The 15,968-nt window shown below is 51.3% G+C and overlaps 2 protein-coding genes across 11 annotated transcripts in view; one reads left to right on the top strand and one right to left on the bottom strand.

Moving 5' to 3' along the window:
* TMEM163 (transmembrane protein 163) overlaps window positions 1-6,231 on the top strand; it is a 258,099-nt gene extending 251,868 nt beyond the window's left edge. The window contains exons 7-8 of the mRNA XM_055261082.2: window positions 3,853-3,994; window positions 5,239-6,231. Of these exons, the coding sequence (XP_055117057.1) occupies window positions 3,853-3,994; window positions 5,239-5,299 (203 nt within the window). The 3' untranslated portion in view covers window positions 5,300-6,231. The remainder of the gene's footprint in view (window positions 1-3,852; window positions 3,995-5,238) is intronic.
* Window positions 6,232-7,365: 1,134 nt separating this feature from the next.
* MGAT5 (alpha-1,6-mannosylglycoprotein 6-beta-N-acetylglucosaminyltransferase) overlaps window positions 7,366-15,968 on the bottom strand; it is a 324,876-nt gene continuing 316,273 nt past the window's right edge. For all 10 annotated transcript variants that reach the window (XM_055261073.2, XM_055261074.2, XM_063631000.1 and 7 more), the window contains one exon: window positions 7,366-13,353. In XM_055261073.2, coding sequence (XP_055117048.1) covers window positions 13,155-13,353 — 199 coding nt within the window. In that variant the 3' untranslated portion in view covers window positions 7,366-13,154. The remainder of the gene's footprint in view (window positions 13,354-15,968) is intronic.

The following is a 15,968-nucleotide window of genomic DNA, read 5'->3' as shown; positions in this document are numbered from 1 at the left end:
AGTGATCTGTAATTATCTTCTCTCTGTTCTTTCCTCACTTTGGAAGGTGGGCGGGCAGGACGGGGTCAGGGAGCCATGGCTGTCATGAATGTTGGGGGTTCCCTGAGGCTGCCAGCCAGGCTGCGGCAGAGCCAAGCATCCCCTCTGTGGGAGAGGGCCGGCTTCCCCTTGTCACCTGGTGGCGGCTGGGTCCCAAGCCGGAACCAGGCTGAAGTGGGCCAGGCTGACGCTGCCAGCTCCCTTGTTGCTGGGGTGTCCTTACAGCTGGGAGGCAGATCTTCAGGGATAGGGACAGCAGTGTGTGGCCGATGGAGATGATGGGGAAATTCCAGACTTCCCCACTTCACCCTGTGCGGTGCAGTGAATCTGGTCTGATCTGGTTTGTGGCTTTGGACGTGTTGTCATCATGGGTTTGTTGCTATTGGGACTGGGCTGAAGCTTGCTTTGTACTAGGGTAATGTCATTTTGTACAACAAACACATACTACAAATCAGAGAAAGAGCATGAGAGGGCCCCGGGGGAGCGCTCTGGACGAGGGGCACAGCTTCAGTCCTACGGGAACAGCTGGGGCAAATCTGGAAGCCCCCTGACACAGGGGCCTGCTCTCTCCTGCTCACATCCAATTCTCAAATACTCCATCTATGATGATCTTTCAAGCACACGAGAAACTTTTAAATTAGAATGTTCTGCATACAATGAATGTGTTTAACTACACAGATCCTGATCCAGTTGGCAAAGCCAGACTGGTGGAGCCCTAATCAGGATGGCCTCAGCCATCATTTTGTGCCACTGTATGCTCCTAAACTGATAACATTTCTGTGTTAGAGCAGATCTGTGGTTGCAAATGTGGGGACAGGGCCAAGCTCGTGGGGCTGGCACTGCAGAGGGGAGAGATGGCAGGGCCTGCCTGCTGCGATGGTGGGGGCTAGGGGCTCGGGGCTTTTCATGTGGAATGATGGATTGGGAAGGCCCTGACATTTGGAGCAAAGTGGCAGGTGGCCACAGACTCGGTCCCTAGTCTCTGTGTGCTTGATCCAGCATCCTCAGGCAGACTCTCAAGAAGTGAAGCTGAAATGAGTCAGGCTCTGTCATCACAAAAGGTGAGCCGAGCCGGGCAAGGCAGATCCGCCTCCTAGAAGAAGCAGCGAACAGGTGACCCTGGCACCAGCCTCTCAGCTGTGGGGCGTCGGGGAGCACCTGGCGGACCTGTTGTCAGGAATGGCAAGCTGGGCCGGCATGGGTGCTGGCTGGCAGCGTGGGTGACTTGGTGGAGCTAAGTGGACATCTAGTGGCTGTCTGGGGAACCTCATGCTTTTGCCTCTTTTCTGAGCAGCACCTGGCTTGGGCTTCCTTCTCCTGGGGTGACTGTCTGCGGGAGCCAGGCAGGGGTGGCGCTCAGGCTGGGCCCGTGCCTGCCTGCCTACTTCCTCCGTGTGGTCACTCGTTAATGCAGCGGTCATTTGCACCCCTGATGAATGCCGGGCCCTGTCCTGAGACTTCGAATACTGCAAGGAGAGACAAAGTTCCTGTCCTTAAGCTTCAGTTTCCAGTGAAAGGAGGGGGGCGGTTAAAATGGCAAAGCTTGCCTGTTAGCTGGAGGCAGGAGGGAATGGTGGGTGGAGGGGAGGAAGTTTAGGGGCTGAGGGCTGAGGACAGGGCTGGGAGGGAGGCCCTGGGTGACGGTGACAAGCCCAGTGGCCCTGAGGGGAGGGCAGGGTGGCTGTTGCAGGGTTGTGTGGCTGGATGTGAGGGGTCTGGTGGGATTTGAGCCCGTGACGGGGGCTTTCCTGCGGGAGAGTCTGGCTGCTGCTCACTGTCAGAGGGTCCCTCTGGCTGTGGCGGGGTACAGGGAGGGCCACAGGTGGCTGGGACAGAGCAGGGATCAGCGGGGAGAGTGAGAACGAGTCGGGGGGATAAGATCTGGCAAGGGGCTCGAGGGGCAGGTCGGTGGTGTATAGGAAGACGGGCTCCTAGAATCTTGGCCTCTGCAGCTGGTGGCCTCATCTACAGAGCATGCAGCGGAGGGCGAGGCGGCGCCCAGGGCTGTCATAGCTGTGGTCAGTCTGAGATGCTTCCAGGAGGAGCCTGTGCCTGAGGTCAAAGTTCAGGACAAAAGCTGGGAATTGAGGGGAGCAGGGCTTATGGATTGGCAGAGGGCCAGCTCAGAGGACAGAGCCTGGGACACTCAGGGGGGGATGCAGGGGAGGACCCAGCAAAGGGGACAGGAGGAGCCTCAGGGGGGTGTGAGGCTGGGGATGTGACCCCCACCGAAAAGGGGCCTGTCACCACTGCAGGTAGCAGGATGAGGATGACTTTGACTTTGGGAAGGACTGGGGGAGGAGGGAACCTGGGCAGAAGGGGGAGGTGTGAGTGTGGAGGCAGCAGGCAGACTCTTCTGCGGGTTTGGTGAAGGCCAGTAGGAGATGGAGGCGTGGGGTCCAAGAAGAGTTCATTGGGGATGGGAAGGTGGGTTAATCCCAGTAGGAACGATCCGATCCAATCTGGGAAGGAGGGAGGGAAGAACATCGCAAGAACCAGCCCTTGTTCCTGGGAAGGAGGGAGGGAGGAGCATCGCAAGAACCAGCCCTTGTTCCTGTTACAGGAACAGTTACAGGTGGGTGGTGGATGTGGTGTGGGGAATATGAGGTATCCTCGACCAAACCTAGTGTCCTGAGCACAGGGGAGAGAAGGGCGTGCTGCCAAGTGCATTGCAGGGCACAGGCCAGTCCCTGGGGTGCCCTTGCAGGCCCGCGGTTCATCTTCTATTCCTGTGAGCGGCCACTGCATCCCTGCCTTGGATCCTGAGTAGGTTTGCTCAGGTCACCCCTGCCTGGCAAACTTCCTCTGCCCCAGGGGAAGCCGGGCCTGGTGTGGGAGGTTATGGGCCTACACAAACCTACTGGCAGGGCCTCCCTGGGCAGCATGGACCTGGAGCTTCTCTTGGGGCCACCAGTGTATTGGGGCAGGGGAGGAGCTGGTGTCCTTCACAGGGAGACCCCAGAAGCTACCTTAAGCCATTCCCTTCCCATGTGGCCTTTGACAGCTCTGGTAAAGTAGAAGTATCACATGTAAGCTGGAAGCCCCAGTGAGCTGCTGTGTGAACGGAGATGGCAGTCACTATCTAGTAGCTCCAGTTCTGTTTTTATGGCCATTTCTCCAACCATGTAGCCAATACTTTGCAAAAAACTTAGCATAATAGACTTTACATTTCTCTTCTGGAGGGAGAGGAAAAAACCTCAGGTTACTCAGAGGAGACTCGAGGGGGGAAAGGATGCAGGTTCAGGTAGAATCCCAGCCCTTTCAATTTGGATAACCTCCATCAATGTATTTAACCTCATTCTTAGTTTTCTCATCGGAAAATAGGGATGATGATAATGTGACGTCACAGGATTGAGAAGGTTTATAGGTAACCGCACATCCTGAACACCCAACTCGGAATCTGGCCCAGCAGACACTCAGATATGAGTCCCCAAGTATTTGAATGTCTACTGTGAGCCTGAAACTATCCTGGGGACTGTGGACTCAACAGAAAACCACACCCCTGCCTCTAGGAGGTTTGCATTCTAGCGGGCACGGGCGAGACCAGCTATAAACCACACATGGCGTCAGTTCCCAGAAGAGAAATAAAGCAGGTACACGATGATGGTGGGGGTGACGGCTCTATTCTGGGAGGTATCTGGTGACATTTGAGTAGAGACTTGATGGGCCCAGGTGGTGGCTATCACTCGTGAGAGCTTTGGGCACCGTTCCTTCCAGCACATGCTCCAGTTATGTGGAGGCAGGACTGGCATTTGGGTGATTTTCTTGGATTGTTTGGCACTACCATCTAGCCTCTTTCCACTTCCTTTGCAGGGTTTAACTCCCTCGTGGGTGGCGTGATGGGCTTCTCCATTCTTCTGAGCGCGGAAGTGTTCAAGCATGACTCGGCGGTCTGGTACCTGGACGGCAGCATAGGCGTTCTGATCGGCCTCACCATATTTGCCTATGGGGTCAAGTAGGTTCTTGTGCTTTCCTGTTTGCTTTCCTGGCAGCTAGGAGTGTCCCTTTTCCACCGCCTTCCCCAGTCAGGAAATGACAGGCTTCTCACATTTTGTACCTGTGCCCCTCCTGAGCCTGACCAGTGTCAGGTGACTGGAAAAGCAACCAGCAGGGGTCAGATATCCTTGGGGCTGGCACAGAAGTGAGGCAGGGACAAGAGGTATCAGGCCTTTAAGCCACAAAGGCACTCCTTAACTTCTGTCTGATGCCTTTAGGACCCTTCGTGTCCTGACATCTATGCTCCTTCCTCTCTGACAGTCTTCATGATGCCCCAGGGAAGCACCTTTGTGTGGTTTCCTCACAAGTGGAGCCCCTCCTGCCACAAATGGGGGATGCAACAGTGTCCTGGCCAGAGGCTGCATCCCTAGCCTTAGGGGACTTCTTGCAAAAGGGGACTAGCCAGTGCAGAAAGGCCGTGCTGGCATCACTGATGCGGACTTCAGCACCCAGGCTGGAGCTGGCCTTTCAAAGGGGTGCTGTGCTTTTAAATGTTAAAATGCTTCCATTGCTCAAGGAAAGGTAGGATGGCTATCATCAAAAAGAGGGACAACTGCCAGCGTCGGTGATGACGCGGCGGAAGTGGAACCCTCATCCATGGCTGTGGGAATGGACGATGGTGCTGCCATGGACGCAGAGTTACCATTTGCCCCAGCACTTCCAATCCTTGGTATACACTGCAGGAGGATGGAAACAAACCTCCACACCAAAAGTTGTCCATGAAATTCACAGCAGAGTTATTCACAATAGGCAAAATGCAGAAACAACTCAACTGTCCATTAACAGATGAATGGATAAATGCGGTAGATCTGTGCAGTGGACTCTTATTCAGCCCCCCAAAAGGAATGAAGTGCTAATACTCGCTCCAACATAGATGGACCTCAAATATTATGAAGGAAGTCACAGAAGGCCACTTGTTATGTGATTTTGTTTATATAAAATATCAATAGGCAAATCCGTAGAGGCCAGAAGGAGGGTACTTCTCGTCAGGCGTGGGGAGGATGGGGAGTGAATGGTACAGTAGACATGGGGTTTCTGAGATAACACAAATGGATGAATATACTAAAAACCACCAAGTCACATAGGGTGAATTTTATATGGTATGTGAATTATCTCAGAAAAAAAAAAAAGAAAATATGCTTCCCCAAGCGCTCCAGCCCCATGCCGTGGAGGAGGTGACCTTGTCTGTCTTCGTCTTTGCAGACTCCTCATCGACATGGTGCCGAGGGTGAGGCAGACGCGTCACTACGAGATGTTTGAGTGAAGGGGGCCAGCGTCCGCATGAGACCATCGAGATGAGGAGTTTCCACATAGGCAAAGGGTGCCCATATTTAACTGAACATCTGGTTTCTTTTTGGAAGTTTTCTTTCACATGGTTTGTCATTACAAGACAAGGTCTGCCCAGCCAGGTGGATCTACCTTGCCCCCATCAAACATGTTAGGACAGTGCCCATAGGAATGGACCTGCTTCCCCGTCTCCAGCTGGGACTGGCGTTTTCTATTCTCTGGAGTATGATGGTTCTCATGGGTAGGATGAGATCTTGGGCAGAAAGGTCTTCGGTGGTGCTCTGAGCCTGCACTGCGTAGGACTGAGCAGAACCCCCCCTCCTCCAGCTGGGGTGGCCCTGCCACTCCTGGTTCCAAGTCTCTCCTCTCCCTGCAGGTCTTAAGGGAAGATTGTACCCCTCACCCTTTACATGCCCAGAATCAGTATGTCACTTCCTAATTTCTATCGGTGTATCTCATTAGTTTCATACTGTTTTACTAATCCTAAATCTAAACAGATTTGCTCAAAAGGAGACCATTCTATTTTTTAAAGTACTTAGTGATATACGTATAAGCTTTGCATGGACGAATTAAATAAGCACATGACCTTTTCTTGTACATTCAGAACCTGAACATCCATGTGAAAACTGGGTCCATTTTGAGAGATGTGAAACTACAGTTTATTTGTAATAAATAATCTATCCGTATATGCATATATCTATATGCTGTGTTACGTGGTAATGGTACATTACAGTCTGTGAGAGATGGTTCGCTCCCTCTGTAAGGAACATGACGTTCTCAGCTGATGTCACGGTAGGTTTAGATTCTGTAGAGTGTTCCTCAACCTGCACCGTTCTGTACCTCTCACACCACTGCTTGCCCGGGCAGTAGTGGCTGACCAATAAAGACCTTTACCTGTTTTGTATGGCATGGGAAGGCAGTATCTTTGGGAGTCGTCCCCGTGCGGCACCAACACATGGGGAGACCCGTCACGGGCAGGTTTTCCGCTGTGGCTGAAGGATGACCTGGGAGGGGAAGCTTGTGCCTAGGGGTACCGAGCGTGGAGACCCTGAAGGACTGTGGCGCAGGCTGCCCTCTCTGACCGCTCAGGTAGGGGCCGCACACTCACCTGGCACCTGAGCTGAGGGACAGCTGTGCCCAGGCCTTGCTCCAGCTTTGGGGCCGTCTCCCCTCCACGCCGGTGAAGGGAGTTTGTCCTGTGAGGTCATGGAACCTTGGTTCAGTACCATGCTTTCAGGTTGCTTCCCCAGCAGTACTGAGGAATACGTCAGGGGATGTTAATAAATATGTAACATGAACTAAAGATCGGGAAGTGTAGGATCCTGTAGGTTTCTCTTCTGCTGGTTTTCTCATTGTGTCTAATATACATCATCAATCATGGAAGCTCAGGGATGGGAAGCGACAGTGGTAGCGTTGCCCAAGACGCACGTGCTCGGCTTTCCCTTGTGTTCTAACAAACACGCTATGTGAACTGCGTGGGGTCTCCATTTCGGGCAGTAGTCAGGAGGCCTGCCAGCTTCAGAGACGCCATGCAGATGAGGGCCAGTGTCACCTGCAGACAAACTGTTGGGTGTGGCATGGACTAAACCTTCCCTGTCTCCAGGGCATTTGCCTAACCAGCTGCTCCTGGCTCAACAGCTGCTCTGGAGAGGGAGAAATCTATTATTCTAGGTCCAATGGTCATTGGTGCTCAGCCCCTTATAGGGCTATTTTTATTAGCTCATTCTTAAAGATTTTCTCAAAATCTAGCAGTTCACTTTCTAATTGAATTTCCTTCTAGGGGAAGGCAGCACAAGGAGAGTGCTCTAACATGAGTAGTGGTGGATGTGATATAAGGGAAAGAATACACAGCAGTAAAACCTTCCCCTCTCCACTCCTTAAATACACCTTCCTGTCTTCCCACCCGCAGTTTCAACAGAGTGCTGCAAACCGTGAAATGCAGCTGGGGGAAGTTGTGTGCTGGGGCTGCGCCTAGGCAGCAGCTCAGCTTCGTTCTGGAGGTGACCCTGCATGCACCCGCCCCCCAAAAATCACTTCCACCTGTCACACAAGAAAAGTTTATTGAAAAATAAAGTTCTCCCTAGTTTTCTCTACAACAGTGGAAAACAAAGCAGTGCTCTCTATGCCAGGACAGTACATTTGGACAGTGACACCTTGTTTGCAGAATCCTACATTACTTAACCCCAGAAGTGAACCACAGAAAATGGCCGTAACCAGGATCTGTTTGAAGACACAGATGCAAATGGCCATTAGCTTAAAGACGTCAAGGTTGTGACAGCAACTACAGTGGAAGGGACATCACCATCTCCTTTGGCATCAACTATTATGCTATTAATACTTGGGGTAGGACAGTGAGCAAAATGCTCCCCAAGTTCGCGCCCTCTCAGCTTTGGCAGATGTGAAGCTGCTCTGAGGTTCCTGACATGCTGTCCTGAGGGGCGTTTAGACCTCCAGCACCACAGATCCTTTGAGCACCACCCCGCCCCCGCCATCCTCCATCAACAATGGCCCTGCCCACCATATAAGCACAGGGTTCTCCAGCTGTGGGGTCAGGGTGGCAGTGAGGGAGTGTCTTAAGGCTCCACAAAATCTGGGCTAGAGAGAGATGCTTAGCAGATGGGAAATTCCAATCACTGCATCCACAGGACGAGACTGCTGATTTGGCGGAACAGAATCCAAAGGAATTTGAAAAAGACACCAAACTCCAGCAAATTCCACACCTGCAATCTATCTAGAGTTGTGCCAAGACAGGGCAGGAGATAAGGAGATAAAACTTTGAATCCACCAGGGAAGTAAGAGGCTAAATCCTCTCCTCTCCCCCAAAACAAAAAGCAAACTGATATTTAGGTGATTTGGGAAAACAATCATGAGCAGCCTCTAGGAGCTGTTCTGAGAGGCCAAAATCCCTGCCCTATTGCCCCCAGCTGGCAGGGTGGGGTTGGTTTTCTCTGGGATCAGGCCAGGGAATAACCTTTAATTTGATGGAAACACGCAGAGCTAACCAGCCTGGGACTCCTATCCCTGAGGACAGGAGGGGCCACCCCAGCCTGTAGGGGGCGGCAAAGGGAGCTGCCTGGGGAATGTAAGTTCAGTTGGTCATTCCTTCCCCCTTAACGCAGAAAAGCCTCCATTATTGCATTCAAAGGAATACTGTTAACTTTGACTCAAGGGGTGCAGTCTGCCAGAGAACCCATTTTAATTTCTAGCTCAAAAATATTCCTTGAGGAAAACCCTTGGAATGTTCTGAAAGACATCAGTGGGGTAAGGTCCAGTATGTGGCTAGCCAAAGGTCACCTTTACCCTTTCCAGCTGGAATTCATAAATTCTTGCAGCCTTGTTTCCTTGGGGGCTGAAGTCTGGCATATTTTCAAACCAGTGCATTCAAGAATACAGTAAGATCCCAACCAGCAGGGTAGGCCGAGAACTGGGCTACTCTAAACCAGTAATTCCTACAACATTCAATCAACTTGCAATCACGTTTTCATGTAGGTATTATTTTTGAATCAACAGGAAGGGAATGAGCTCAGCTCTTTATTTCTCAAGTTTTACGAAACACTAATAACAATATTTAACATTTACTAGGGCTTACTATGTGCCAAGCACTGTGCTAAACATTGAATCCTCACAAAACCCTAAGTGCTAAGAAAGGGTAATTTTTTTCTGCATTCGAGACTCTACAGCTAATTTGGTCTTTTGCTATAAAAACTTGGTCTCCCACTTTTTGTTGAAGCCAACAAGAATCACAGGAACTCACCCTCAGCTTCACGAAACTCCCAGCTTCCTAAATGAGCATGAATCTATTTATGTCTCTCTGTCTACTCACATGAAGATGCTCTGCAGCCCCACAGGGATGGATGGGATTAGAATAAAGCCAATATGGAAATTAAAATACTTTTAAATAAATAAAATAATCCAGGCTTGGGATAGTAACACATACAACAGAGCCTGTCGTTAACAAAATAGACTTTTTTTTTTTTTAAATCAAGAATTTTTGGCCAGAGGTGAGGGTGGCAATGTCTAATTATATACACAAGCTAGGTAAACCACCTTGGAGAAATGGGGTGGCCACCATGGTCTGCCCTAAAAGGCACACACCTACCTACAGACATACAGTTTCAGTCCAACACGTCATACCGATGTCAACCCTGCCAGTGAGCTGAACTGGGCTCCACTCCCAAAAGGGAAGCTCATTATTCACTTTCATTAAATCTTGCATTCACTAAAGAAACAAAAAAGGGGTGCACGTTCTTTCCCTTTCATGATGCTAAAGTATTTCTTCTCCAAGCAGGGCCCTGAACTCCTTGGATGCACCCGCTCACATGATTCTGCCTCAGCCACACCTCAGCAAGTGCATGGGTGGCAGGGAACACAGGCCGGTTGACACACTGGCAACCAGCAGTCCCAAGGTAGACCCAAAGGTATGGCAGAATCCAGCCCTTTCTTGAGGTTCTCAAGGCTTCACACCCTCCTCTGCGGGTGGAAGTGCACATGCATACACGCTATGGCCTGGCGCGGGGGTTGTAGGGAGCTTCTGGTGTCCAGCCTGAACAGCTACAGTGGCTCAAGAACATGTCCTGTCTCTTAGCTGGAGGAGTCTGCTATTGCCCTTCAACAGCATCTGGATTCCAAAAACCCCAAAGAAAGGCGAAAAGGCACATCAAGGAAACAAATCTCACCAAAGAAACTGACTAATATCTCCAAACGCACAGCAAACACACAAAAAAGCAAACTGTAATGAGCAATGACACAAACCCAGTCCAAGCAAAAATGAAAAGCATCTCCATTTATACATGTGCAAATCAAACTGCATACAGAAAACAAATGAGGTGTTTACCAGCATTCAAAGAAGTCTTTTTACTCCTCAAAGTATTTACCTTTCAATGGAAAGCTTTCTCTTTTAGTAAATTAGATAAATGTTTTCCCTCAAGTTTTTTAAGAGCTTAGGATCACAATGGGGAAAATAATCCAAAAAAACAGGCAAGATATTATAGCGGGGAAAAACATTAATCATAACTTAGGATTTCTCTCCCCATGGAACTGTTATCAGCTATAAATCGGTTTAGGATTCTATCAGGATCAGCAATGGCAAAACCTCCGCAGGCTCCCAGGCCACACAGGGGCACCTTCCTCTCCTCTTCCATGCAGGGCAGTTGGAAGCCCCCTCCCCCGTTTCCTCTCCAGGATCACTGACTAGACCTGGGCCAAGCCTGAGGAGGCCTGGGAGCCAGTATACATTCAGGGGTCACTGACTCTTCAGATAATGCCCTAAACAACTGGAGTGTGAGCCTGTTTGCTCCAAGAGCAGCTGCCCTGCCAGTGTAACTCCGGCGCACTTCCAGCCAATATTGCACTGGGGGGGACCAAAGAGGGATTTTTAAATGGCAGAAAAGTGCTCTTCTGGGCTGTCTGGCCCGGGGGGGGTGGGGGTCGTAACTTGGAAAAGAAGGGGAAGGTAGGGAGGCCCTGAACTTAGGGACAGCCAGCAAATGATCCTTGCAGCTTTTGGAACACAAGGCAGGGCTAAGGTTACTTTTCAGCTTCCTTGCTTAAGTAGCAGTGGCTAAGTGGGTTAAACTTTGCTCGGCCTGCAGGCTCCCCCTGCTGGTCAGATCCTTGAATTGACATCCTCAGTGTTCAATGCTCCTGGAAGAGCCCAGGAGAGGGCGGCACTGGCCCAGGGATTGCAGGTCAGGGAACTCTAGCAAATTCCCACACCCTAGGGTACAGCCAAGAGGCCCATTCACAAGGAAAAAGCTCTTCCTTACAGCAAGGATGCCAGTCATCTGCCCTCCTACTGCAGGAAACTGCCCTTGCTTTAAGCTTAAAGAAATGCACAGGCTCCTACACACACACACACACACACACTCTCTCTCTCTCTCTCTCTCTCTCTCTCTCTCTCTCTCTCTCACTCACCAAGGTTTCCTTTGGACTTCTGCCTTTCTTCCTAGGCCCAAGCAGAGGCTATTCTCAGCCAGGTCTGGAGGCACCCCTGTGATGATGCTCAGGGCAGAGGCCTCCTCATAGTACTCTCCCTGGCAGATGTGCTCAGGGGCCACCTAAGGAGTGGAGGAGGCCCCGGGTGCCCCCCACCCTCCTCTTAGACTGGAGGTACAATTGAGACCCACTGAGCAGGGATCTCAGTGGGCCTAAGTAGAAAGGCTGGCTGCACATTTGTGTAGCAACTGAGAAACAGAATGTAACTTCCCAGACTTGAAGGCCCCACACTAACTCTAGTCCCCATGAAGCAGAATTCTTCCTTTCCCTCACATTCTGAAAGCTACCAGCCATTAAGCCTTGCCCATCAGTTCTGCCTAGCGGAGGCTCCACTGGGCCGCCCTCTGTTAGCAGGAAGGGTACTTGGAAGCCCCGGCGCAGAGCACATCATTAAGCGACTGAGGCGCCCAGCAGGGGCCAAGTGGATGATGCCAACCGCTCACATTAGGCAGAAGGGGGCTCACTCGCATCAGCATGGAGATGTCAGGGGCTTTCCAGAAACTTACAAACTTGTACAGAGCATGGCAGCAATGATTCAGTGGGGTGGGAACTTATACAAAGGCAGAGCATGGGGGGTCCAGGGTTTGGAAGGTGGAATCCAGTGTTTCTGACCAGGCCAACCTGATGACTCATTAAACAAATCAGAGTGATCCTGCCTGAAGGAAAAGCCAGCACCAGATTCCCACCTTTGTGAGCTACACCCTCAGGTGAGCAGCCAGGACAGGGCACTGCATTCATCCTGAGCTGCCCCCACTCCCCCAGCAGACATCAAGAGCCCCCCCCACCCCCCCGCTTCCCTGGACTTTGGTGCCATCAGAAGGGACACAACACAAACCCACCTGTCAGGAGCCCAGCTCCGGTCGTGCCACAAGTTCTTAAGGACCGACTTCACTCCTGTCCAAATCTTGGCTCAAAGACAATCCTCTCCAAGTCCATGAGCAGCATGAGTCCTTCATCTCTACTTTCCTCCTCATAGCAGGGCTGGAGGGAGGGTGAGTTTACCAGAAATTCCAAAATCTCTCAATTCTGTATTTCTTCTAAAAGAAATTATGGCCAAGCTATGTGTCTGGGCATGGGGACATGGAGGAAAGGGGCCTCATCTCCTTTTTCGTCCCTGGCTGGGCTCTCTGGACAACACAGGCACGTCCCCCCGACTGAGGCAGCCCATGCTCTAGGTGCCATCTATGACAATGCCCTGGGGAGTTTGGCTGTGCTTCCAAAGCAAAAGTTTCTTTTGCTCTGCTGCCATCTGTTTTGAGCTGCCAGGTCCCCGTGGCTGTCCCTGAGCAGGCCACCAGCCCCACAGCACATGGTATCTCTCCTGCACCCTGCCCAAAGCAGACAGAATAACAGTATAGTGAAGGTGGATGATTAACAGTGGAAATAAAAGAAGCCTGTGATCAATCCCTCCTCTCCCTCCCGCGGTCCCCTCCCTCCCACCCGAATAAATAAGTTAATGGGTTTAGGAATGTTCCCATTCAAAGTTCTTTCCCATCAGCTCAATTCCTCCTGTTTTGTTTTAAAGGACTCTTGAGACTTTCTTTTGCCCTGGAGCAGCTGCAGTGACAGTCTTCCCACAGTTGCTCCTTGAGAAACAGAAATGATGTTGTGCTAGGGACAAGCCAGGCTCCCGGCCTGATATACGCTCTTATTTTGTTTTGGTGAAGACTCCACTGGGTTGCTCGGAGTGCAGCAAGGGCAATGCCAAATCAGAACCTTCTACCAAAAAGTTCAGGCTCTTGCCACAGTCCCTGCATGACTTCTGTCCCTGGCCCTGCCTGATGGGCTGGGGCCACTGTCTTCCCCAGCAGCATGGTGCAGGGCTGAGCAGGTAGCTGCTATAGGCAGTCTTTGCAGAGAGCCACCTGGCCCTTGATGAAGTCCCGGCAGGGGCAGACCCTCTGGTGCCTGGGGTGGGCGCCTGCACAGCTGAAGAGCAGAAGGTCACCTTGAAACACACAGTGCTTATTCTTGGGGTCAAAGGAGGGCACCAGGATGTCTTTGGCCAGCTCTGAGCTTTGGCAGGTCACCTTGTACCTGAAGAGGAAGAGAAAGGCACAAGGGTTGGTGATGAAGGGACAGAGCCTGTCCTCGTCATTGGCCCTGTGAGCCCCCATCCTGAAGCATGGGGGGATGTTGAGTTGTCTTGTCCTACTTTAGAAATGAAATGGTGCCCACCCTCTGCATCTGCAATCCTCCACCTCTAGGCATCTAGACTCAGGAAGGCACGTGTGCACCAGGGAGTGTGTTCAGGGGTGTGTGTTTGAGGCTGCCCAGTGAAGCTTTGTCTGCAATGGAGAAAAACTGGAAACAACCCAAATACTCACCAAGCAGGGAATGGCCAAATAAATCATGGCCCTTCTGTGCTTTTAGAGTTCTCTGCAGCCGTTGAAAAAGAATGAGGGAGAAGAGAGGAGCCGGAGAGTCATCGTGGGGAAGGGTGAGTCCCAGAATGGGAAGCACAGAGCAATCAGCCCGCAGTGTGCACACGGGAGGTGAAGGCTGCAAGTCGAGATGGCTACATGCTAATGCCTTAGCAATGGCTGCTTCCAAGAAGTGAGAGTGGGGCAAAGCTAAGCATTATTTACATGTTTTCTTTTTTTAAGTATGTTTAACTTTTTAATTAAAGGCTTTAAAAAAATTCCTGTTATATGGCCTTGGCCTCTTGCTGGAAAGCAATCAGACAGAAGGTGCTGTCCCAGGGCATCGCCTCCCTGGGTCTTTGCAGCCACCCTTCAGCCACGGCAATGGTAATCTCAGTTAGAGGCAGGTGAACTGAGGCTTCAGGATGTGCAGAGAAGGCCTGAATCCAGGCCCTCTCTCCCTAGCCCTGCGCTCTTCCTCCTCTGCCATCTTCTCCCAACAGCTGAGTGGTCTCAGGCTGTGGAGCCTGGTGGCTTTGCTTCCTTTGGCTGGGACCACTGCTTGGGGGGCCAAGGATATTCTGATGTTTCCATTCCCAACAGTTTTGGCCTCTTATCTCATATCTTTCCCTCCCACTTGGGATGACTGCTCCCATCCACCTTGGTTCCCAAAGGAGGCAGCGGCATCCCCTGGTGTCCTGCATGAATGCTAGGTGGGAACCCATGCTGTACCTGGTATCAGAGAAGGTGGTGTCAGGAGGCCAGGCAGACCTGGGTTTGAGTCCTGGCTTCGTCTTTTAGGAGCTGTGTGGCCCTGGACAAATGAGTGAGCCACTTTGTGGCTCAGATTCCCTTTCATAGAATGGGGATAAATAATCCTTTACTGCAGGAATTAAGTTAGTGCTTCTACAGCATGTGACAGAGTCAAGCTCTAAGTAAGTGGATAAATGGCAACCATCATTGTTGTCAAGATCGTGGTCATTGTCATCATCACGCTGCCTTGGCAGACACCGGATGGGCTATACCACCTCCCCCCTTGCTTGTCCAGTGGTATGAATTTACACACCAACCATTTCTGTTTCACTTGGTTCATGGAAGTCTCATTTTTCTGCTGACACGGAGGGGATGAGGATGGGGAGCTTGAGGTTTCTCGTTGCCTCTGGGAAGCTTCCAAATGGGCTTGTACGTGTATGTATGCATAAGTGCGTGTACATGAGCATGTGTGTAGAGCATGTTTATGTACTTGCATTTGTGTGTGTGCATGCGTATGCATATGTGTATGTGTTTGTAAAGCATCATTTTCTCTCCTACTCCTGCCCTGTCTTTCTCTAGCTAATCAACTGCCGGGGGCCTTCCTCCCCTTGCCAACATTAATCCTGTGATTCCCCGCACATCTGCTGGGGCTTCTGGTGAGATCTCCCAGGCTGTCAGCCTGGCTTCTGCTCAGTTGCAGCTGAAGCCGCAACTGCTTCTGGAACTCAGCATGTCACTGGTGCTCGGGCCTCCCTCCCCCAGAGCGTGCGGTGCCTCCTGCACGTGTGAACTGCACCAGGAGCCCAGGCCTGCTCAGGAGAGTGGGACTCTCTCCTCTTGCTCCCATAGTCACCAGGAGAGCGCTGCAACCACCCTCAATACCCCACCACCCCTGCTCTTGATGCCAGCTGGGAGATGGTGATGCCCAGGGAGTTATGGTCATGAATCATGAAGGGAGAGGGCAGGAAGTCGATTTTTACGGATTTCCTAAAAGGAAAAATGAGTCAGAGACTTGCAGACCAGGTCCTTCACAGAATACCTCAACTGGACAACAAAGAGAAAAATATCTGAAACTCAATTCTGAATGACAAGTTTACATATGGAACATGGCCTTGGGATACAGGTTTATACTTATGACCTTTTTTTTAGGTGAATTACAGCAGCTGCTGTGGCTTTACTTAAACCATCTGCCGGCACACTGCTAACCAGAGCATAGAAATCTCTACGGTGACTCTCAGACCCCATGGCGAGGAGTGTCATTGTCAGGAGCCATGAAAAACCCTCCTGCCCGCTCCCTCGGTCACCTGGACTCAGGCTCTAGGCCACCATCTCCCAGGGTAGAAGCACACAGGAGTGTGTGTCTGTGAGCAGGATTCAGCTAAGGCTGCAGCAGCAGAAGCCTGCCTGGGGTGATGCACAGAGACCACCGCAGAGTACGCAAGCAGCAGATGCTTCACCAGGCCACAAGTAAGACCTGACACCAGGCAGCTCCTCGAGGGTTTAACTGATGGATCTGGCTGTGGAATGCAGGGCTCT

Source organism: Symphalangus syndactylus, chromosome 22 (assembly GCF_028878055.3).
Source record: "Symphalangus syndactylus isolate Jambi chromosome 22, NHGRI_mSymSyn1-v2.1_pri, whole genome shotgun sequence".
Classification (NCBI taxonomy): domain Eukaryota; kingdom Metazoa; phylum Chordata; class Mammalia; order Primates; family Hylobatidae; genus Symphalangus; species Symphalangus syndactylus.
The sequence above is the reverse complement of the archived record's forward strand: the minus strand, read 5'-3'. Positions and strand labels throughout refer to the sequence as shown.